Genomic DNA, 25,749 nt, shown 5'->3' on the forward strand with positions numbered 1-25,749 from the left:
AAATTCCAGATTAGACATAACATGAGCTAATTACTCAGTGTAGCTAAATGATGATTCTTATTAATGAATTCCAAAATGTAAAGTGTTCAGTCCTTGTGTAGGAAATTCCTTTGTAGAACTCCACACACATCCGTTTCCAGAATGGATTTGACAAGAGACGTTTGCAGTCAGTGCACTGAAAGTGAAAGTTCCTGCACTTACCTTTTCTCTGCACTTTGTCCCCTAACGAGCATCCCCTTCATGTAGCATGCTTTGTCAAAACAGTGGAAAACGTTAGTCTATCCCAAACTTTTTCAGATGCCTCACTTAGAGCTTTAACTTATTCGTCCTTCTTTTAGACTTCTCTCTCAAGATGCAATAAAGAGAAATGGTACTTAAACATAGCCATCAAATTTATACCAACACATACTGCAATTCACACACATACTTAGGCCTATGCATTTGATCCAGATATAGGGGGCAGAGAGTTCAAGGAGACATGATCTTAACCTGGGTTGGAAATGACACCTTCTGACGGTAGAGAATAAAATGCCTTGGAAGACCTGTAGGTATATTTCTTCCGAGTAACTGCTAGTTCTTGGGTTGAAACATGTTCAACAACAGAACTGTACAGCAGCTCCCTGATCCACCATACACCTTCATCATGCATTTATAAACTGAACTTTCCTGGCCTCATGTCTTCTGGCAGAAGGGTACTCCATCCTGTGGTAATTGCCTACCTCTTTACTTACTTTTCCCTCAGTCATAGCCCAGTCTTTCTTTCCACTCATTGTTTGTAAATAATATATAAAAATAAGGGTGGTTTTATACTCTATTGCGGCTGACTGTTTCCCATGTGGTTAAGAGTTCAGTGGATGTGCCAGTGAAGGGTAGACTTTCTTAATTTTCTTTCTTTCAAGAAAGAAATAGCCACTAACCTGAATCTCTTTGTATCACTCTAGGTCTTTGAAAACCAATAGACCATATCCCTAAACTATCCTTTTTTCAGCTCTGTGTGTATGTGTGAAGCTATTTAGTGTGTACATTACATGGTAGCTATGTTAATAATCTTAGCTTTAGAACATCTACGTCCATGATCAGCCACTGGCTGATGGTTCTAGTTGTCTCAAGAGACTACAAGGAAGGGATCCAACCCTTGCATAAAGGTCTGTGGGCATGTCTTAGAAGAAAAATTGACAGATTTTTATATCAAGACAAATTTCTATATCAAGAAGTGTGTGTGTGTGTGTGTGTGTGTGCACGCATGCATATATAACCACACAGCCACTCATCTTTATCTGCTGTAGCAGCTTACAGGGAATTCTTAACAGTCCCATTGAAGTGCTCTTGCTCTGAAGAAATTGGGTCAGATGTATCCCAATATAGGTATGAGATCAGAGGCAAAAAATAGAAATTTACATCTGGGGAGTGGAACACCTGGCAGGAGACATTATGAAACAGATTCTATGGGAAAAAACCTGCAAATCTCTCTCTCGGGCAATGGTTGACATCAGTTTGCCGTGCAATATGGCTGGGGGTGGGGAAGGCCCTGTTCAGTGTTAGTGGTTTACAAGTAGGATTTGTCTGGTCAGTTGGGTTGTGGCTTCTCTGACATGATGAGTTAAGTTCTGGGCACTGCATTTCTGGAAAACCTGACAAATTGGAGGGAGTTTAGAGAGGAGTAGTAAAAATGACAGAGGGCTGGTGAGATTAACTTTCAAGAAGAGTTCAATAGCAAAATATGTATAGCATGTCCAAGTGATTTTGGCCTTGGCTACAGTGCCATTTTCTTAATCTCCCATCATGTATTACTGCTTGTGGCAGCAACAGGTGCTGGTTTAAATGAGTGGTGGTTAGAAACTCTTAGAACAGGACTGCATGAATATAGTGGCTTAATGCCAAGGGCTGATCAGTGGCTGAATCACTCCAGGTAGAGGTCTAAGGGAGGGCAGTACCCTGCAGATATTTTGAAGGGTGCAAACACTATCGATTTTGAGTTTCTAAAACATAACTGCTCTACAGCCAAAATGCTTCTGAAATAAATGTAGTCAAACTTTACTAATTCTGGGTCACTGAGAACGAAAATGATGCTTAAAATTGTTGATTGGCTCTAGTTTTCAAGATATGCTATTGGGTCAGTATATACGACCCTTGACTTGGGAATGGCGGGGGATAAGTGAGTTCTAAAGGGAAGGGATCTCCATTTAAACCAGAAATGACTAAACTACATCTTTGACTGGATCTATGAATAAATCTATGACTGGGTTTGGACAGTACTTGCTTTTTAGACAAAACAATGAATGATGCAATCTGAAGCTGGTATTGCGTCATATATGAATTGCATGATATTATTCCTAAAAGTCATAGATGATGCAATCATAACAAAGCTTACATCACTCTGCTGTCAAATTGCCCTATATCAGCTCTAGAAATCATAGTGTCATGCTCTCTTATTTGTCAGTGTTTGATTTTGCAAAGGGACACATTTCTGTTTAGCCAAAGTGAGCCTCGTACTTGTGTGAACAGTGCAGATAACTTCTGCTATGTTTGTGCTGAAGTGACTTTTGCATCACAAAAGCGCAGTATAACCACTATGGTTAAGAAAGCCTATCGCCTTTATTTTGGCTGCAAAATTGGAGATCAGGACAAGAGGTGGGCCCTACACATATGCTGCAACACTTGTGCAAGAAATCTTCGCCAGTGGTTCAACAGGAAAAGGAAATCACTGCCTTTGGCAGTGCCAATGATTTGGAGAGAGCCAACAGATCATACCAGCTATTACTTCTGCATGGTGCCTCCAGTTGGGAAAGGTGTGTCAAAGAAGAAAAAGTGGACTGTGCATTATCCAAACATTCCATCAGCTATACGCCCAGTACCCCACGGAGAAGGACTGCCAGTTCCTGATGCACCAGAATCATTCTCACTTGAGTCAGATGAGGAAGAGGATGAAACTTCTGGTCCTGAACCATCAATGTCACAGGACCCACATTTTCTCCCATCCTCCTCCTCTGAACCACACCTCATAACACAAGGTGAACTGAATGACCTTGTCAGGGATTTGGAACTACCCAAGAGTAAGGCAGAGCTGTTGGGCTCCAGACTACAGCAGTGGAATCTCCTGGCAGGTGAGGTTAGGGTTTCCATGTCCGTCAAAAGGATCTTGTCCCATTCTTCTTCATGGAAGGTGATCTTGTAGCCTGCAACAACATCGATGGTGTGATGGCAGCCCTCAACATCGTTCACGATCCAGATGAGTGGAGACTGTTCATTGATTCATCGAAGACGAGTCTTAAAGCTGTTTTACTGCATAATGGCAATGTTTTGCCATCAATTCCAGTTGGTTATGCAGTCCATATGAAGGAAACCTATGACCACATGAAACAACTTTTGAGATGCATAAACTATGACCTACATCAGTGGCAGCTTTGTGGCGATTTGAAGGTTGTTGCTCTCTTGCTTGGTCTGCAGACTGGATACACAAAGTACTGTTGTTTTCTCTGCGAATGGGATAGTCGTGCAAGAGATTCCCACTACATCAAGAAAGATTGGCCACTCCGACAGTCATTGGAGCCTGGGAGGAAAAGTGTTCAGCATCCTTGAATCAAGGAAGATTTGATTACCACCCTTACACATCAAGCTGGGTCTGATGAAGAACTTTGTCGAGGCCATTGACAAAACAGAAGCAGTTTTCAAGTACCTCCGTGGAAAATTTCCAAGGTTAAGTGAAGCTAAGATAAAGGAAGGTGTCTTTGTTGGTTCTCAGATTCGTTAACTTCTTCAAGATGATGCATTTGACCACGCACTGCGTGGCAAGGAAAAGACGGCATGGAAAGCCTTCCAGTTAGTGGCAATACATTTTCTCAGAAACAACAAGGCAAACTACAGGTTGTTTGTGGAAAACCTCCTCGAGGCATACAAAAGCCTTGGTTGCAACATGTCACTAAAGATACATTTTTTGCACTCTCATCTAGATTTTTTTCCACCGAACTGCGGAGCAGTGAGCGACAAGCACGGGGAGCGATTTTCACCAGGACATTGCAACAATGGAGAAACGCTATCAGGGCAAATGGAGCCCATCAATGCTTGCAGACTATATTGCTGGACAGTGACAAGAGATGCTCCATTTAATGAATACAAGAGACAAGCCAAGAAGCGCCGAGTAGACACTGAATAGGACTAAACTATGTACAGAATAGTTTTTTGCCTTTTGTTTCATAATAAATTTGATTTATATAACCCTTTTGCTGATTTTTAAAGTGTTACATAAACAGGACAGGTGAAATATTATCATGTAAAGCAACCATAAACACATGAAAAGACCTAGATTTACAATTTGATTAAAACTCTATCTACACAATATACATAGACATAGAATGTAAAAACTTAAATATCTTAGAAACAGTAGCCAATCAGTTGTTTTAATTGTCATATTTGAATTCAGCACATCAAAATACATAATACGTAGCACATTTTATCTCTGAAGCAGACGACTTCTCAAAAATTGTAGACCAGTGATGATATTACAATAATAATAATAATAACTTCCACAGCACCAGCCCTCCACTCTTCGGTTGTTTATGTACCATAAGCCAAGTTACTGGTTCTTAATTTGCAGCTGCTTACTGACATGGGCAAAAACTGTACTGTCGTCTTCCTACTTCCTAATCATTAAGTACTGTCTATTCTTTATCCTTCCCTTTTTTGATTAAACTGCTGACTTTGTTGATGTGCTTAGGCTTTTCATGGGTCATTATTCAGTAGATAGCTGTGTGATAGCTTTTTAAAAAATGCAATCTCAGACTCAGCTAAATCAATTTCTCAAATGATTTCCCTCCTTCTCTTCCCCCCCCCCCCACTTTCAAGCTTTGAGTGAAATATCAAAAATACCTTGGCAACATTAAATTAAAATGGTCCTTTTTAGTCAAGTGATAGTAGCTGACCTGGTGATAGGGTGGGCTCAATGAAACCTAAAGTAGCAATTTCAAAGCATAAACAAATAGGCTCTTTTGTGCAAACATGAATAGCCTTATGTCGGGATTCTCCCCTTGGAGTCATAAGAAGTTTTAAGGTTCCTCATCTTTCTGAGGCTAAATACTTAGCAAGGGCCCACTTCTGTCTGTGTGGCTACAGAATCAAGTCCCAGTATTCTCTTCCTCCCCTCCCCCCCACGACTTTAACCCGTCCCTTCTATAAAGTACATCTCAGCTGCTTGTGCTTGAGATGGTCTGTCATAAATACTAGTTCCATAAAACATGGTGAAAATGTAATTAAATAAAATGAGCCCTCAAGATGGGAAATGATTTAAAGAAGTCTGCTTGTATCTTAAATGGATATATTGGATGCTATTTCGTTGCACTGGATAGAATTACTCTGCTTTGTTTCAGCCTTCGTTATAGTGGAATCCTAATTGGCCTCCGTGAAGGTCACAACAAATACTGGCTTTCCCACATGTCGTAGCAAAACCGATTCTGGTATATCTAAGTTCAGCCCTCTGACATCACTGCGCTGCTATCAAAGATCACTTGATACTCAGTGTCTGGCTGATTTTGTCCAAATTCCTCCGTTACAGCCATTGCTGCTGCTGATACAGCCTTTGACTAATGGAGGCCGGGGTGTTGAACATCTGTGTGCATTTCTCTCCCAGGCAAGACAGATTGAGTCTCTGCCCTTTGGTTTCATGGTAGTTGGTGAAGAGGCCAAATCTTAGGAGTCATCTCTTAGATTCTCTAAATTCAGTGACACGCTTCTGTGTGCAGTGGAAGGTCTTTCTGCTGATCCCCTTGCCATTAGGGCTTTCCATTTTTAAGTTAGATGAATTTTCTCCCAGGTTTTGGTTAACAGATGTGTTTTTGTTCTCTGGGCCATGGTCTAACTAGTGCCCCACCTTAAAAATAAGGCCCTCTTAAAAATAAGGTAGATGTATTGCTGTAGAATGGCTTTCTGCTCAGAGTTCTGTGTACGGGTGGGTTTTCTGTTTCTAAGGAAGACGAACCAGGGGAAGAGTCAGATTCCTTCTCTACCCACAATGACCCTTTCCCTCTCTAATGCAGGAACTACCTCTCCTTATGTTGTATAAGGATTTAGTTTGATCACTTGTAAAGTTATACGTATATTGCTCCCCGATGGAAGTTGCATAATTGAAAGGTCGCAGTGCAATTTGACATTCCTTGGGGACTGAGTCTCTAATGGCTTGCTGTACAGCCCTTTCTTAAGATGAGGAAGCACTTCCTTAGGTGAGTGGTCCTACTGAAAGCGATGAGACTCCTTGTCACTTGGCATGAGTAAGTGCTTACCAAAACACAGAAGGTGCTGTTGGTCCCTATATGATTAGGTTTTTTAAATGGCAAAATGAATCTCCTGGATGTTTGCCACTGTACATATAAATAAAACTATCAGATATGAATAACCACTATTATACCCTTAAATGTGCACCTACAATTGAAAATAAAAAAAATCCCAAATGAATAGGCTTTTCTTAAGTTTTTAAAATATGCAAGTCACCTAGAGTGCATGAAAAGTCCCATGCCGACAGGCAGCAAACTGAATAAGTATGGCATTGGCACAATGAAAAGATCTCCTGCACACCGCTGCTTCCATCTGCCTGAACCTTGATGCAGAGGGACCACTTCAGCATGAGAGTAGTTTTTTAGTCTTTGCCTCACTTCACAAGGATGCAGATTTGTGACCCTTTTATTTTGAAGATTAAACACTCAAAATGCAATGGGACCAAATCAGTAGTTGGTTGGCTTAAGGGGCACCTAGTTCTGGCTATCTGCTTTTCTCCATCCCTAAAACAGAATGTCTGTTGGGTATCAGCAGTTGCAGAGGAAAAAGCATTCTACTGTGCAGAATTTGAGTAAACCCAGCCAGCTGTCTGTGATCTTGTGCTTTAGTCAGCAATATACACTATAGGTCGCATACAGGGCTGTACTGCTCTTTCTCCACAGCTGAATGGTGTGCATTGGGCGAGATACGACTTCCTGATTTCAGTAACCTGTGTAGGTTTATCACAGAATTGTGGACTGATAAAGTTCAGAGCGAGATTGCCATACTTCATAAACATCTCACTGTAAACACTTGTAACTCTTGACTTTTCTCTTTTAGGGAAGTGACAAATATCTGTAAATACTACTAGCCATAATGCTTCAAAAGCATTACTGTCTGCTGGAACTTAAGTCTCTCTGTTTTATACAGGCAGTAAACTTAATCTGGCTCAGTAGATACTGAATTCCTCTGAAACTTACCTATTTGGTTGATTTGGGAAAGATCTATGAGATTTCCTTTGAGAGGTGGGGGAAGAGAAGCATAACCTTCAAGCAGCTGGCTCAAAAAAAAATTCCTTGTTTTAACTGAACTTTTGATTATGAAGTGTTTATACTGTATGTATGATGCCAAATCTGGAATTAGAGCTGCTTGAAACTTCAAAATTTTGACAACTTTGAAGGGACTTTTACCCTGCCCTCAAGATCATTTTAAAAGCACAAGTTTTTAAAGTATTTTTACAATGGTCCTGCAAACCACAAGCACTTGCTATCAAGTAGCATGGTGCTTGTAGTTATAACCAGTTACTCCATTTGTCAGAGTTACAGCTGCAAATCAAATATGAAAACGTAACTGCAGTGTAAGGTTAAAAATGAAAAGAACCTGAGTTGGTATCTTGTATATGGAGCTATACATTTAAAAAGAAAAGCCCTTAGTTGTATCTGTCAGTCACTCAAGGAAGAGTTCCAAATCACCCATTCGTAGACTATCTCACACGGCTAGTAATAGCACTCGTAACTTCCGGTTATGTTCATTCTCAGTAGTTGTTTGAGAAATTGAAGGTTAGGCAAGCACTCCCTTTTTTGCCAGCATTACATTACATTACATTACAGCATTACATAAGACTTTGATTTTTACACATAAGGACATGAGAAGAGGTGGGCACAAGTGACATTTTGACTCTGGCAAATAGATCTGTATGGTAACATGTAACTTCAGTATGCAGCAAGGTACTTGGTTAGAAATTCAACGCCTTACTCTCTTGGGATAGAAACCACTGGGATCTTGGATTGTGGCAGTTTCCTAGTGGCTTTGCTTACTTTGCATAGCCTACATCTGCAGCTAGTTCAGGATCATCTTTTCCAAGTTACTGCATAGTTGTTGTGCAGAAAAGTCTTAAGTTCTCTACTTAATGAAGTTTTTCCTGAAGATCTGAGTGACCAGAGAGTAGAATGAACCACTTTACCACAAGTGAGGCAGCTTTGTAGCCCTTTAAGGCCAGTCCTTCACATCTGACCCTCTAACCAGGATGGTTTCACTGTCTAAGGACCTGTCAGTAAGAACCTAATACCTGAAGTCATTTCTGCGCAAGATTTCTTTGGCAGCAGCCTTTGTAATGGACACCTTAGACTGCCTCCCTCTGTATCCAGATTGACCACAAACAACATGGAACGGAGGTGTTTTTAGGGATAGGGTTTCATCTAGGTGCCTCTGTTATATGCTGCTGATGGCTCTTCCAAGAGTTAGGTGGCTGACAGAGAAATTGGCATCCAGGCTCCTGTAAATAGAAGAGGGAGTATAAAACATGCATAAGCAGGTGAGTCTTCTGATGCTACTCCTTTAAGACTCCACTGGTAAGAACTTCTCCAGGTGATGATGGGAGTGGCAGAGGGGTGAAAATCCAGATATTATTCCGCCATATGACGCTTGACACCAGGAGCATGTCGCTTCCTCATCTGCCCAGAGAGTGAGGGCTCTATGGGCTCTACGTATCTCTTGCCCTTTGGAGGCTTGCACTTCAGACGGGTGATGTAGTTCTTCCTACAAGTGTTCATCAGCTCATGATCAGAGCTTGGTGGATATCGCCTTCTGAGGCCACCATAAATATAGCACCCACTCCTGTGAATCTGGTTTAGTTGGAATATTTAGTGTTCTGGAGCCCTCCCTCCGGTTTTCGTATCTGTAAAAATCACACTGTTAAATGGTGGTTCTGGCTGTGAATAAGTTGGTTTTTTTTTTTTTTTTTTTTTTACTGATTGTTTGCTCTTTGACTAACCATGTTGGCTATGGCTCGCCTTATTTGGTGCATGTTAATTTTGCTTTAGGCCTCTGAGTTTCAGTATTCTGCAGAAGTTTTATTTTAAGGGAAGTATGAATAGTAAACACTTACAAAACAGTTTTGAAGTTCTGGAGAGATACTTGACATCCAGAAGCAATCTCATGGTGCTTTTCCCATGTGAACAGAGCCAAACTGCTCCTCTGTGGTCCTTCCACTTTGGTGTGGAAAGCACTTTGTATTATTTGATTACGGTACTCAGTAAAACTTGCCATTGGAACGCCCAACCTAGCTATACTTGGGAGAGGCATTAGGTAACAACATGTATATTACAGGTTCCGGTTTCAGATATTTTTTTCACTGCTGGTTTCACATACTGTTCGCTTTTTTGCTAACCAGCTTATTCGTGCACAGCTTGATTTACGCAATTACAAACTCTTTTTTGTGGTTATCCATTTGCATGGTTATTCCTGTCTGTATGTTGGTTGGTTGGTTTTCCTTTTTGTTGGATAAGATTTTTGGAATTAGACTGTAGTTCTGCAAACTCATTAATGCTTATACATTGCTTTTCACTGTCTCTTTCTTAAAGAACAAATTGATTACATTAGGTATGTTTTCCTTTATTAAAAGGTTTAATAGAAAAATCTTGTCATTTGTTTAGACACTATTTAATGGAAGTATGAACCTGTCGCAGTAACAGTAAAAGTATTTCACTTCTCAGGGGTTGCTTAAAATCCTGAAAGGGTGTTGGATGTGCCCACTTTCATTTTCTACAGTTTTTTCCTCCCTCACTCCCATTCTGAGTATCCCATCTTTTCAGCCAGCTTAAAATAAGTTAAGCTGTCTTTCTTTTTTTTAGTGTCCAAAATTCTCCAACTTCTGGAGGGAACATGAACAGTTCCTTGCCGCCTCCTCCTTTCTAACATTCCTGAAGGTTGTAAGCAGAGGTCTGGCTCTGTCTGTTATAATCACTGACTAGGGAATTTCATTGATATTCTGATACTATATGGGTAGGTCTACACTTACCCGGTAGCTCGGCGGCGAGCGATCAAACTTCTGGGTTCGACTTATCGCATCTTGTCTGGACGTGATAAGTCGAACCCGGAAGTGCTCGCCGTCGACTGCGGTACTCCAGCTAGACGAGAGGAGTACCGCAGAGTCAACGGGGGAGCCTGCCTGCCGCGTGTGGACCGAGGTAAGTTCGAACTAAGGTACTTCGAACTTCAGCTATGTTATTCAGGTAGCTGAAGTTGCGTACCTTAGTTCGAATTAGGGGGTTACTGTAGACCTGGCCTATGAGAGTAGCATGCAATAAATAGTCTATCAAGGAGAGGGAGTCTAAATACTAAATATTCTTCTTTGGCAGTGGCTACTGTATGAACTCTGTGTGGTGATTATTTTTAGTTATCAGATGGGTTTTGGAATGAATTGGTTGTTATGGACAGCAGTCGTCTTGATATTAGGTCAGTTTTTGAGTTAGGATCAGCTGCAATTCATCATAGCAAAGCTACCTTGAGGGTAACACTATGTCAGTATGAATTGGACAAGCATAGCTGGTGTGAAGGACTCTTTGGTGTGATGCATATTGAACTTGAGTGTATTACCTTTATTTCGAAATGTGGTTGTTGCACACATTCAAGCTGGCAAGCTGCTGACTTATACATACACAAATGGAAAGAGTGATTCATTTTTACATAGTAATAATCAACAGATCTGTTTTCTACATGGCTTGTGTTTAAGATCCCAAGTTTGTGGGGGTAGCAATTAAATTTGTAAGCTGAAACATTTTATATGGAAGGTTAGAACCTCACAATACTATTTTTTCCTTCACTTATCTGATTAGAATTGCATTAGCTGGACCATAGCTTTGCACCATCCTTTCTAATCAGCCCCCACCATAGCTTTTGAAGTTCATTTAATGAACAGTCCTCTGTATCAAGACCTATTCTATATTACCTGTTCACATGTCTGTCCCAATAGTCTAAGCCACTCTGTGGCTAGGCAGATGGAGAAATGAGACTTAGTTTATGTAGAATGTATCCGGCCTACTGGTACCTCATCTGACATTTGTCTGTTTCACCTACTTGTTGTTTCTAAAAAATCCTTTCTGGGTGAGGGATGGCTTTTCTTGCTCCTTGTTTCAACAGTATCTAGCTCAGTGACATTCCTTTGGCCTCTAGGTGCTACAGTAATACAAACAGGTAAAGCCCTACCAAATTCACAGCCATGAAAAACACATCCCGGACCGTGAAATGTGGCGTGCGCGTGTGTGTGTGTGTGTGTGTGTGTGGAGGGGAGTTGTGGTATTTCGCCGTTACTTCTGTGCTGCCTTCAGAGCTGGACCCCCTCTCTCCAACCATCCAGCTCTGAAGGCAGTGTCCCAGCAGAAGTGAGGGTGGCATGGTATGGGGGGTCATTACTTTTGGGGTGGGGGACTGGGCTGGCCTTATGGGTGGGTGCCATGGGCAACAGCCCAGGGCTCCGTGGCCAACCCCCCACGAACGCAGACAACCAACCCAAGGCCTTTTTAACCCCGAGCGCTGGACTTGGAGGTGGGGAGGGACAGAGCTGGTGGCACTTCAGCTGGGGGCTCCTACTGTGGAGGATCCAGCTGCTAGCTTCGGCTAGGCTGGGGAGGGATGGGACTTCCTTTTCCCCAAGACAGGTTGCTCCTGGGGCCAGGTAAGAGCCACCTCTGGGAACCTCTCCCGGTTGTAGGAAGCTCCACAATTGATGGCTGGGAGCCCAGGTCTGAAGGAAGTGCCACCGCAAGCCACAGTGTGGAAGTCAGGGTAGCAGGATGGCAGTATCATATCTTGACTTCTGCACTGCGGCTCGGGGTGGTGCTGCCTTCAGACCTGGGTACCTGGCTAGCAGCTGCCGCTCTTCGGCCACTTAGCTCTAAAGGCAGTGCTGCGGCCAGCCACAGTGCAGAAGTAATGGCGGCAATACCGCAAGCCCCCCGTGTGCCCACGACCCCCTTTTTTTAAGACACCATGAACGTTTTGCTGCTCTCTGGTCAATTGTATACAGACACGTGTACGCTAATATGATATTAATCTCTAAGGTGTTCATATTGCTATAAAGTGAAATCTTAGAATACTTTGAAGTGGAATGCTATTTTCGTATTTTTGGCTAATCCTGTGTCAGTGGGACTTTTGGGTACCCAGCACCTTTTGACAGCACCACCACCGAGGTGTTTACATATAAGTCCAGGTGCCTAATTTTAGGGATCCAAAGGTCAAATATTTTACCTTGATGTCTAACCCTCATTTCCCTATCTCTAAAATGAAACTGCTACCTTACAGCTTTGTTGAAAATTAGGTTCATAAAGCTCTTTGAAGATGAAAAATATGCTTATTTGTTACATTTTTGTTAAAAATAAGCTAGTTAAGGTTTTTCTTATTCATAGTTACTTGTGTGCATGCATATAGATAAAATCCTTAGTAAAAAGGCTACAGTCCTGGCAACTAACTTTCATGGTGGTATATTGTAGGATTTGAAGTTTCAAAAAGTTTGTCTGTAATCTGTAATTCCTCCTGTACAGCTACATAATGGGATTCAATCCAATTGTTAGTACTAGGCTGTTCAGTGAACCAAAACTTATTGAAAATTCAGGAAAAGCCCATCTTTCCCATGTGTAATAGTCATCGTAGATGCTTAAAAAACAAACACACACCAATTGTCACACATTTTTATGAAGATACCTTTAGCTTATGCTCAGTTATATGCAGTAGAGTAGCTTGAACATAGGTTAAAATGAGTCTGGAAGTGGTGCAATACCAGTTTAAAGACCTACAGCTCATACACTAAGTAAATATCTGAAGAAGAGGTTAGCTTATAAAAGTTGCTTTTATAACTTTGCAAGTCATTGGTTTTTGTTCAGAATTTGGGATTTTCTAATTATTAAACCATTTGAAACATTTATTCTTTTAAATGCTATCAAAGAATTTCATCACTGTTCCATAATTGAGCGTAGGAGAAAGTTGGTGATATGTCAAAATTCACAGTATTAATTTATCTTTTAACCTTATAGCAGCTCCTACATTTCCTCCTGCCTCTCAGCCTGATCATATTTCTCCTAAGAATGTTTCAAATTCTTAATTAAACTGGGTCTTGTGATTTCAGCACTAAACTTAGGAGAGCCAGTTATAAACATTAATGCTGTCTGAGAGAACGGATAGGAGCAGTAAGTTATTGAATAATCAGTATGTCAGGCAGCCCTTTCTTGTATACAGGGTATTTTTGTGCAGTATATTGGTGTATGTCTTAAATACCTTAGTACAGTTATTGTAGTACTGCAGAACTAACTGTTTGTTTTTTCTTCTCTTCTTTTTTTCCTCAAATCAGGACAGAGCTTGGGTTATGGCTTTGTGAACTACATTGACCCCAAGGATGCTGAAAAGGCTATCAACACGCTGAATGGATTAAGACTTCAAACCAAAACAATAAAAGTACGTGGTGCTAATTCTAGTTTGAGGAAAATACAGATTGAAGTCTAAGTTTTGTGACATTAATCACCACAGTATGCTCTCTTACCTTTCCACCTGTGGCTTAGGTTTTCTGATATAGGCAACACAACTAATGGTTTTTTTTATATTCATAAACTAGTGTGCTTAGTGCATTAACATGAACAGAAGTTACTTAGACTATGTGCCAAATTGTTTCCATATCAGATGTATGCCTGTTTACATTTTACCCAAGAAATGGATCCTCATAATGGCATGATCTTGAGGTTTCTCTCATTAGGATATATACATACTGTATTTCTGAAAGGTTTTGTTGTTTGGAGAGAGTGTACCACTTCCCTGTTTTTTCCTCTGTGCAATATGTATATTGCTCATGAAGACTCTCACTGGTGTGTCCCTGGGAAAACCTGTTTAAAATAAAATGTGCTGAAATGAATAAGGCCAGAGGAGTATGAAAAACCCTAGCATTGCTATTTGACACCTGTGACTGGCCCGTGCCACCTGACTCAGGCTTGCGAGGTCCCAGAGCCTGGCCTCCAGCCTGATCCTGAATGTTAACACTGCAACTAAACATCCCCTTTCCCTGGGCCCCATTAGCCCAAGTCAGCTGTCATGGGCCAGCCATGGGTTTTAACTGCAGCGTAGACATACCCTAAGAGTTCAACAACTCATAGCAAGCCTCCAATTGTGTTTTGGATTCAGTTTTTGCCCCAAATACTAGCAAGCAAGCCAAGCCACAATACAATTTTACAGTTCTGTAAAGAACAGAAGTAATCTTGAGCAATCTTCCCCTCCCCGAGTGTTATCACCTAAACCAGTTTATGGTGGCACTTGTCTGCCTTCAGAGCTTAGGGGCAAGAATGAAGAAGAATGAGGCTAGCTGTCCTTTTATTCCTAAAGTTCAAGGGCTCCTTTTGAACACTTATTTTCATAGAATCTTAGAAATATAGGCCGGGAAGGACCTCAGTAAGTTATCTAGTCCAGTGCCCTGCACTGATGCAGGACTAAGTATTACCTACTTTTATCCTTGACAGGTGTTTTTCTAATCTGCTTTTAAAAACCTCCAATAACTGAGATTCCACAAACTCCTTCTGTGACCTGTTCCAGTGCTTAACTACCCTTAAAATTAGGTTACACATTAAGAAAAACTTCCCAAGTCTCTCTTGCTGCAATTTGAGCCCATTGCTTCTTATCCTCTCCTCAGTGGATAAGGAGAACAGTTTATCACCCTTCTCTTTAATGTACTTGAAGACTGTTATCAGGTCCCCCTTACTCTTCTCTTCTCCATACTAAACAACCCTAGTTTTTTTTCAGTCTTTCCTCATCGGTCATATTTTCTAGGCCTTTAAGCTTCTGTCCTAACTTGCTCAGGGCAGGTCTTCACTACGGGGGGGGGGGGGGGTCGATTTTAAGATACGCAAATTCAGCTATGCGAATAGCGTAGCTGAATTCGACGTATCGGAGCCGACTTACCCCGATGTGAGGATGGCGGCAAAATCGACCTCCGCGGCTCCCCATCGACAGCCCTTACTCCTACCTCTGCTGGTGGAGTAAGCGCATCGATTCGGGGATCAATTGTCGTGTCCCGACGAGACGTGATAATTTGATCCCTGAGAGATCGATTTCTACCCGCTGATTCAGGCGGGTAGTGTAGACCTAGCCTGAGTCTCTCTAGAATTATTTCAGTCAGAAGGATGCTAATCTTCTGAGTAGTTTTGGGCTTTAGAAGCCAAGGAATACAGGTTAAACAGGATAAGTTGTCAGGAAGTGTTTCATCTCTCAAGGATATTTTGTCAGTAAAATATTGTTCATCCTTGTATTTGCTGACTCTCTTCTAGTCTTTGTATAGTGTCTAAAAGCAACTGTCATCCAGCTCACTACCATTCAGGTTAGAGACAATGATGCTTTAATTAGTGACTTCAGAGCTCAGTTACCAAATGTAGCCTGTTCTGCCCTTTACTGAGGTCAGACTTGTTCCTTTGGACATGCAGTTTGCTTGTGAAAGGGCTTAAATGTAAAAGTGAATCTGGGACATTTAAAAAGGTTTTTGAGGCAAAGAGATTGTTCCTTGGGAAAAGGTGGAAAAGGCAGGGCATGTATTCTCTAACCAAGATTTATTAAAATTAATAGTGATCTGCAAATTTTATTGAATGCTGCTGTTCTGTATCCTGTTAAACACATGTATTTGTGTCTGAGGAATGCTTTAGCATGAAAGACATAACTTTGTTCCTCTAGCAGAGGTTTTAACTCTTGAAAGGATTTTTCTTGAACTGATCAAAAAGACAGGTGTGGGGATGAAGGGACTAATTTCCCAAGGAATTTGCAAATTTTTAAAGATATTTTCCTTTTTGGTAATCTGGATTGTGTTCCTGAAGTAAAGGAACTTTTTTGTGGTCTGACAATGTTGTGAACTTTTTAAATGTGCATTTTTTGGGGGGGTTGTGGCACACCTCTTGCCCCAGTAAAACAGTTCTGCGTAGAATGCTGTTGTCTGTCTTACTACTGCCTCTCTGGGTTGCGAGTCAGAAGGGGATGTTACATGTGGTGACACAAGCCAGACATCCAAAATCAAAATGATCCCCCAAGGTTGTTGACAGTAAGTTCCTTCAGTATGTATGTATATTAGGGCTGTCAATCACAGTTAACACCTGTGACTGAAAACAAAATTAACGCGTTAATTTTAACACATTAATGGCATGAAGCCCCGGCCCGGAGCTCTGGGCCCCAAGCCTGTATTTGAAAATATAGGAAATAGCCAAAAAAATTTAAATAAATGGTATTCTGTTATTTAATATTGTGATTAATAGGGATTAATGGCAGTTTTAATTTTGTTAATCGCTTGACAGCCCTAATGTATATGGAATCCTCATTCACCTTGCAGATAGTCACTGGGCAAACAAGTGAAGAGCAATGGAAAAGGAGATGATACCAGGAGGGAAAGAGCAAAAACGCAGTAAATGGAACACTGGTATCTCATCCCCCACCCTCATTCACACAATACAGTCCATCTGCTAGGTTAAACAAATGGTAGCGTTGAGTAAAAGTAGCCAACAACTGGATACTGAAGTTAAGAGAAACCAAAACATTTAGGCTTGATCATTAAGCTTGATATCTCTTCTTTGAAATTTGTAAGGCGCGTGTCTAGGCGTTTTTATAAACACAGTCCAACTCAGTAGGCCAAAATGTTGAGACCTTCTGTTGCACTGAAATTAACTTTTCCTTTTCCCCTTAGTTTTGTAAACTGTCTGAGTGCTGCTCATATCTTTTCCATTAAGGGCTGAATTCTATTCTTCTTGACTTCAGTGGGAATTTCACATAATGGGGAGGAGGGGCAGCATTTCGCCTCAAGAAAGGAGTGTTGTACGTTCATAAGGATCTGTTGGAAGTCCTGCATCCTAGGTCGACTCAGATGATGATTTGCAAGGTTTGAGCTGTCTTCAGAGACAGCAAAGTTCTGTGATAGCTAAGCTATTTGTCTGGGCTTGAGGGGGAAAAGAATCTTTTCTTCCCTGACCTACTCTTTGGTGTTCCAAGAAGGGTATTGGTGAATTGCTAGAGGCTCTCCAATATGATTGGTCATGTAAATTTGATTTTTTTTCCAGAGTCACTTCTAAAACTAGAGGATATTTAATGATCAATCCCCTAACAAGACTTACCTACATTGGACATTTGCTTAACTCTCCTTGAAAGTGGTAGGTATTCCATAAGATTTTTGTCAGGGACCTGCTGTTGTATGAGATTCGCAGCTGAGAACAAACAACCAAAGATAAGTAGCTTATGTCTTGATTTCTGTGTCACTAGATCAGCCCAGGCTCCATATCTACTGTACATATTGATATGGAGTTTAGTCTTAAAGAGGCTTGTGTTGGTTCAGAATTGACATGTGGGTGAGGTTTGTCATCTTAAACCAGTTCTCTCTAAGCAGTGGCCAGCTAGGACCATAGCAGTCCTGTAAAGTTATACCAGAGTTATTTGTGGCAGATAAAGACTTCATCCCATTCCTGTTAGTATATCGTACTCTTATTTATCAACACCTTTGAGCTGGCTAAAATTATCAAGCCCAGACAAACTGGTCCTTAGAGCCATCACTGATTTCCCCATCAGTTCCACATTTACACACTTCCTTCAAAGGGAAAGGATGGGGCTATCCCTCATTGTTTGTCTCCCATAAATAAGGCTACGATTAGAGCTGGACACACTGTTGTGACACGATGGGCCAGTTTGAGTTTGCGAAACAGATGGAAATAGCAGCTTTTTTTGCTGAATATTTAATACTTGCAAAAGCTTTTTTTTTTTCTCCCCCCGTCCCCCATTTTTTTGTCTGAAATTGTCTACCTTGCGGTAGGTCTGGTGAAATGATCAACACTTGTCAACTTTCACCATGAAAGTGAAAGTAGTCCATTTTGGAGGGTAGTGTACCTTCTACATGGTACTATGGATTGAGCACGGGATTGGGCATCTGCAACTTGCTGTTTCCATTCCCACCTCTAGCACTAGCCACCATTAATACTGTAATCTTTAGGAGAGTTTACCAACACTGTCGTCTTAAAGCAGATGTGCTTGAAAATTTACTCATACTGCAACATGTGCAAAGTCAAGCTGCCCCTTTTACAAATGCAATTAACTCTCTAACATTAAAAAAAAATGTAGGAATGATTTTATTAAAATACTTGCAAAATATTTTGCATTGTGTTTTTTCATTCATACAATCATGTTTTCAGACCTAGTCTGGTAATCACAGCAGCTTATAAATTTGTGTTAAGCTGCTCTCATTGTTTTTAATTACTCATTTGACCTTTGGCACTAGGAAAAATCTACATTTGTACTGTGGTAACATTTAGAGGCCCCAATCCAGGATCAGAGACCTACTCTGCTAGGCACTACACACACAGAACAAAAAGATAATCCCTTCATCAAATAGTTGACAGTTGTAGATCTTGCGATGTATGTGGACTTTTATCACAGCTTGAGGTCTTAGATTCATCTAATAGTACAGTTTGATCAATTGAACAATTTGGTGTTATAGAAGGTGTTTTGTGATCTTTGAGTCACTTTTGGGAGACACTGCTATTGGAACCTTTTTAGTGCTGCGTGAGTTATTGCCTTTGAACAGAAAATGAGCTAGCTGGAAATCTTTAATTTTTTTGATTGAGCTGATCAGTATAGTCCCTCCACTCTTTCTCAGCCCTTCACTTGGTTCTACTTGCTTATATGTATTCACTGTTTGGTTGGGAAAGATTACTGCTTCCAAGGACATAAGCTGATGAGTTTTGAAAAGATGCCAGTAGAAGGTATTAATGGACCAAAAACTGATAGACTTGTCCAGGTTCAAAATAAAGATGGGGAAAGTTATGTCTTGGATTGATTTGGTCTGCAGGAACAGAATTTTCATTTTAGGGGAAAAAAAAAAACAAAACAAGCAATAGTGGCTTCTTCTACTGGGTTTGTTAGATCCAAGATAGAAGCTGAAGAACAGTTTATCTTCATGTTTACCTAGAAAAGCATACCAAATTGCAAGAACCCTGAGAGAAACTATGTCTAGGTTGAAAAAGTCTGAGGAGAGGCCCTGTCTATAAAGCAGGATGCAGACAGCGCAATTCTTTCGCCCTAGTGAATTGTCAGAGCTGTGTTTCCGGCCTAGAGCAGGCAACTTTCCTCCCTGATGCCAAAAATGAAACTGGCTGTAGTTTAAGGTGTCATGGATGGGAAAGGGGAAAGAACATTTGTGTCCTTGTAATTGCTAATCCAACGTAACATCCTCACTGCTTGGAGGGGGTGAACCCCTTGGATGTGGGGATGGGCAAAGTTGATCCCTGGATGATGCCCTTGTCGGGGGGAACCTCTGTCCCACAGAAATACCACTGGGACCAGTAGTTGTTGTTGTCTCCCCCCCCCCCCCATCATGCCAATTCAGGTGGAATTGGGACTAAAATGCAAGATACCATTGAAAGGTTAACCATTTAGTGTGAGATGGATTGGATGTCAGAGTTCACTTAAATGCAAGACTAGGCGTGGGATTTTCTGAGGTCACCATTGTCATTGAGACATGTATTTTCTTAATCCTAGGTGAGTAGCAAGTAGAACAGTTTGAAGCGCTTCTTTGTGTACAGCATTTGTCAGCAAATACAGCTTCCAGACCTCTGCCCTTCTTTGCAAGTTAGCAATTGATTTCTACCTGGGCAAAGGCTGGTTAAACGTTTCTTCTCTCCCATGATTCCTACAAGAAACATTTTTTTGATTGACTATTAAAGTGTTTACAAGAGTAATTATCACCTGTCAGGGGAATATAGATTTAAGAAATATTTAATCAAAAGTATTAAACCTGTAGGTTTTCTTCCCACTCTTGCATAGCTCTTGCATATATTAAAAAAAATCCTCAGGCTTAAAATGGAATGTCATTCATGCAGAAGTTGGCAGAAAGTTAACTTTCCAAATTTCTTGGCCATGCTTGTGTTGTTGTGGTGATTTCCTTTGGTATTATCACTTACTAACTGTCCAACAATGAAAGATAACGTAATGCAACATTGAAACTAAAATGGGCAAACCATTGTAAAATGCTTTCTCATCTGAGTGCCAAGAAATAACATATTCTATAGTAAAGAGAGACTTGAGATGAGGAACATACTACAGGTATACACACCTTTTGAAATAGTTTGCTATGTAACTTAATGGTGTGCACCTCATTTCATTCAGTAGCAATACTTGGTTAGTTGTGAACCATTATCCTGTTTTGCAACAGTAATCATCTTAAAGTAACTGTTGTACCATAATTTATTACTTGCTCAAGAACATTGCTGGCAATGTTTTAAACACGGTTGATACGCATTTTATTTAATACAATGAAGAATGTGACTAGTACACAGACCCACTAACTTCTCTTTGGTAGACTTCTAGTGCTGAATGTATGTAGCAGTGAGGGGTATTTTCCAGTTGTATTGCTCTTCGAGTCTGACCTGTTCATCTTTGTGGAAGTATATTAACAGGAAGGAATCTTTGGTAGATAAGCTTTTAATAGTGATCTTTTCCATTAACCACCATCTCAAGAGAACTGGGAGATATGTATTTATTGTGTAAAAGCTCCTTTAGGACACTGGAGGCAAATGAACTGTGAAGGTGAGGAAGAGACACCCTCCTCACTTTTGTATTTTGTTCTTCCAGTATTAAAGAACATTGATCTAGTGAGTGGCAAAAGGGGATCCTATTTGGAGCTTTAATTAAAGCAAGTAAATTTTATTGATGCTATCAATCAGCAGAGATTGAGGGAAAGGGCATGGTGCCAGACCATTTAGTGGTCTTGACAGGGTAATTAAATACCTCAGGACTGTAGTCTCAAGATAAAGTGAAGTGCTTCTGCAGATCTGAAGCAGTAGAACAATTTATCTTGGAACAAAGGTAAAGGTGTTTTTTCTTTAAATTTCTGCAGGAGTTATATAAATGGTAATTATAGTGTCTTTTTGCTATGCTATAGTTAAAGCTTTGACAGCATTTCCATTTTAAACCCCTCCTCTTTTTTTTCATCCCCAGGTAAAATTTGCTCTAAGCTGACACTTAACACACAAGGTCTTCAGGAGTGACTTTTTTTTATTTAACCAGCTTAAATTGGGCATTTTTCATATTATATTATAGTATTTTGAAGGGAAGGCTTGGTTTTGAATGCATATCTTGTCGCTTTCTGTAAACTCTTGCTTTTTTCTAAAGCTATGTGATTATTCCACAATGTCTAATCACTTGGAGCAAAATAAAACCGCTTGTCAGACTGAATTTTAAAAATTTGCAAAAACTCTTCTTAGGCAGTTCCATAGTTCTTACTATAAAGGTCCTTGTATATGCAATATACACAATTTAACCGCCTTTGTTTCTCAGTCTCTATCCTCCCAGGTAGAATTCCCTTTGGAGCTAGTCAGTGCAGCTGCTTAACAGCCTATGGGGATTACGGAGGGGCACGTTTCTCCTTGTCTGAGAAGCTCTCTCCACCTCAGCAAAACTGTTAGTCCTTTCTGACCAGGAGACCAAGATGATGGAATGAATAACCAGTCAGTCACGGTGAAGTGGACTAGTATCACTAATTTAAATAAAAACCTCTGTACATGCTGGATGTTGCACAGCAGTCTTGTACCAACTTAAAGCAAAAACCTCACTACTATAGTGTCAATAACACCAACCTCTCTTCCTCTTCCTCTTCCCTACCCCCTAAAAACAAATCCTTAAGTTGGATTTGGCTAAGAGGACTTGGCTAGATTAGTTTTAACTCCATTATTTGTTTTCTGCGTAAGAGAGGGTGTTTCACCTTTTTTATTATAGTAAAATATGGATGTGCTTCTTAAAATGTAAAACTCTTGAAAGAGAGTGAAGTTGATTGACCTTTAATGGACTCCTGGCTGTCCCAAGTTTTTGGAAGTTAATTAAATATTGGCTTTGGGTATCTCTTAGCAACCCAATAAGGGTTTTTATTGCATGCTTTTCATAGGTTGTAAAAACATTCCTGAGGAATGTTAAATGTAATTGGCATTGAACATGCTGTTTTGCCTTGTGCATGACTCTGAAGTAGTGTATTGAGTGAGATAGATAGGCAAGACCTCAGAGTTATGAACTGACCAGTCAACCACACACCTCATTTGGAACAGGAAGTATGCAATCAGGCAACAGCAGAGACCAAAAAAAAAATGGGGGGGGAGGAAGCAAAGAGTATGGTATTGTGGTAAACGTAAACTATCAAAAAGAAAATAAAGGGGTTTAAAAAAAATTGACAAGGTAAGGAAACTGTTTCTGTTCTTGTTTCTTTTAAATTAAGATTAAAAGCAGCATTTTTTCTTCTGCGTAAAGTTTCAAAGCTGTATTAAGTTAACATTCAGTTGTAAACTTTTGAAAGAACAACCGTAATGTTTTGTTCAGGGTTACAAATGTTTCAGAGTTACTAACAACCTCCATTCTCAAGGTATTCAGAACTCTGAGGTTCTACTGTGTAAAAAGGAAAAAAAAATCTATATCTAGTAAGCGACTGGTGGCAGTAACAGCAGTGTGAAATGGGCAAGCATCTTGACATTTTCTTTTTCTCTGCAGCTTTAAGAGCACCAAGGAAACTTGCTCAACACTTTTTCAGAGCAGCACCAAGACATTAAGACAACAGTAGCAGGGACATGGTCCTTGCCACATGGGTGGGGAAAGACTTCAGAGGATGGGAGTTCACAGCCTTTAACTGGAATGTTTCCCTCTTTTCAGTACAGCTCCAGTCTGGAGTGGGTGGCGGGGAGGAGGGAGTCATCCAGTCTGGGGTCTAGTGTCCCACTGTCCTGCAGCAATTGAATTGCATACTGATATTTTCTGGGGTGCACTGGGGTTTGTAATTTATCAAACTCCTTGCATAGGATTCTGTGCAAACTGCTGGCCATTCTACAGTACTTGCCTGTTCTAAATGTTCCCCTGCTTTACTTCTGTGGTGCATGATCCCAGCTTAGTGCTTTGGTCAGGGAGAACCGCGTCTGTCTCCTAATTTTCTAAACTTAATTTCTCTCTTTACTTAAGAAACTTGGTGAGCTTCCTTATTTGCCTGAAGAATGTTCTATACTGAGTGCTTCCTGAAGGACCCCATGGAGCTGACTCCCCCCCCCCCCCCCCTCAGCAGTATCTCCAGTTTTCCTACACAGCTTGTTTACATGGCAATCAAAACTGCTGCCATAAGAATTCTTGAGTAAATTGCCCAAATCATGGAATAGCCCAGGCTGGAAACAAGAGAGTTGTAGTACTAGTGCTCCTCCCTCCTCAAACCCCTTGTATCAGACCATCTAAGAGAGAGTGCTGGAGTTCATTGCCAGGGTTTGCTGCTGCTCCTAGAAATCTTCTTCACCAAGCTTACCCCCCCCCCCCAAGAGTAGGGATAAGAGGTGACTTATTCATGGCATAGGAATACCTGCATGGGGAGACGACATAGAGGGCCCTTTATCTAGCAGCAAAATGCACAACCAGATCCAGTGGCTGGAAACTGCAGCTAGACAAATTCAGACTGGAAATAAGATGCAAGATTTCAAGTGAGGGTAATTAACCATCAGAACAAATTACCAGGGGATTGGTGGATTCTTAATCACTGAATTCTTTAAATTGAGATTTTTTTTTTTTAATGAATATTCTCTAGCTCATCCAGAGTTAGAACGCTGGCATTGATGTAGAATTTCATCTGGTAATTTGTATGCCCAGTATTGTGAAAGAGGTTAGACTAAATCATCATAATGGTCCCTTCTGGTTTTAAAAATCTATTAATCTACCTTGCCTCACAGCAGGGACAGCAGCTCTTAGGCTAGGTGATTGAGCATAAATAAGGAAATCTATTTTTTCCCTTTGTTGGAGATTCCTTCTCCCAAAAGAAAATGTAAGGCCAAACATCCTTGGACTCTATCCAGAGAAAATGCCCACTAAAGAAAGGCGTCACAGTCCAGAAAACTCAATCTTATGCACACTCAAGGTGGCACAGGTCATCAAATGATCATCCTGTGGAAAAAGCTCTATTCTAGAATAACACAAAGTAAATCCAAAAACCCACTTCAGGATAACCTAGGGAATAATGTTGTCATGGGAAATATTTCCTAGACTAACAGTTTTCTCAGTCTTTCTCTTCAGTCTCAGAGGTTATCTCTCAATATCTATTGAGGTCTCTCAATATCTTGCAGCATCTGCTTTTCTGTGCCTTCTGTTGCTAGGAATGATGGTCACTTGTATGGCAGCTGTTCCTGGGCTATGCTTGCATCTTTTCCATTTGCAGATTTTTTTCTTCAAATGTGGAATTTGTCTGACATGTCCTTCTTTCTGCACATAATCATTGGTCTCTGCTCAGTTTACCTGGTCATCCAAACAGGAAATTTTCATGGGCCTGAGTGTTGCTAGACCTTCTAACTATTCAATACTGATGCCAGTTCCTTTGGTGGAAAGGCACGGAGAGGATGTCCTTTCACTTGGACAATAAGTAATCTAACTGCCTGAAACCTGAGGAAGAGCTAAGAGCAGCATTCTTATTCTGAAGACCTGATGGCTTTCTGGTTTTAAAAACTGGGACATGCAAAAGAATTGAGAATCTGATTAACAAGTGTGTCTTCAGTGTTGTTAATTCTTTCCATTTGGTGTCTTAAATACATCTTTGTCTTTTTGTTTGAAGGCTTCCAAAAAGGGTTTAAGATTCAGACCTCATTTCTCTGATTCTAGCTTGACTGCATCCTTACAAGTGCGTTCCCTTTGGACTGTTTCAAAGATCCACAGTACAGTAACTGGTGGAAGAGTGGAATTTCACTGCCATGCTAGAGGTGTCCTAAAACCACCAATTGAAGAGTCGGCTTCAACTGGTGGCACCCTTTCCCCCCAAGAAATATATCAGTCGACTTGAGGGTTTGGGAGAAGTACCTTGAATTCCTGGGTCAAAAGACAGAACGCTGTGTAACAATTTGCAGGATGGACTCTGATTCTCAGGACATTCTTTAACAAAACACTACCAGATTGATGTCTTCTCCTCATCTGATGGACACCAGGTCATCTGGTTTCTCTCAATGCCAATTAAATTAGTATTTTTTTTTAAAGGGAAGGTTGTTCCCTAGATGGAATTGTTCTTCCTGATCCCAAGTTGTTTTATCCTTCTCTGGGTCTAATTAGTATTGCTTTATTTTTTCCATACAATCATAGCCATTTCAGTCGATGCCAAAGTGTGAGTAATACTACCTCTATTAAACATTGATTTCACCGCACACAGACAAAAAATATTTCCCCTGATGATGATCAACATTTGTAGATAAGCAAAGAAAAATGTGGCTTGAGAACTTACTACAGTTTGATTTTAAGGATATTTATTTTGTATATTATAACATGTGATTTTGAAATTCAAAAAGTTAAAGCTTTTATAAAAGTTAATTAAAACTGTCACCATCTACTGTCATTGAATAATTGTCTGGCTCCTCCATAATTTCCTGCAAGTGGGAAAATTTAAATAGAAAATGCTTAAAAATAAACATTGCTATTTGCTGAAATTATTTTAAGAAAATCAAATTCTGCCAAGCCAAATTATACAAAAGGAAATCAACTGATCTGGTCACTCCTTACTACAAAAATGATAGTCCTTCCATAAAAAGAAAGGAAATAGTCATGCTTATTCAGATGCACCCCTTTTTTAAAAAACTCGCAACTGAGTCAATAATAATACACCTCTACCTTGATATAATGCTGTCCTCAGGAGCCAAAAAATCTTACCGCGTTATAGGTGAAACCACGTTATATTGAACGTGCTTTGAT

General features: G+C 40.5%; 1 protein-coding gene across 10 annotated transcripts in view; it reads left to right on the forward strand.

The window, feature by feature from the left end:
- The window catches only part of ELAVL2 (ELAV like RNA binding protein 2), a 143,301-nt gene that overhangs the window by 93,827 nt on the left and 23,725 nt on the right, over positions 1-25,749 (forward strand). For all 10 annotated transcript variants that reach the window (XM_054033242.1, XM_054033245.1, XM_054033249.1 and 7 more), the window contains one exon: positions 13,367-13,470. In XM_054033242.1, coding sequence (XP_053889217.1) covers positions 13,367-13,470 — 104 coding nt within the window. The remainder of the gene's footprint in view (positions 1-13,366; positions 13,471-25,749) is intronic.

This window comes from Malaclemys terrapin, chromosome 6 (assembly GCF_027887155.1).
Source record: "Malaclemys terrapin pileata isolate rMalTer1 chromosome 6, rMalTer1.hap1, whole genome shotgun sequence".
In the NCBI taxonomy this organism is placed as follows: Eukaryota; Metazoa; Chordata; order Testudines; family Emydidae; genus Malaclemys; species Malaclemys terrapin.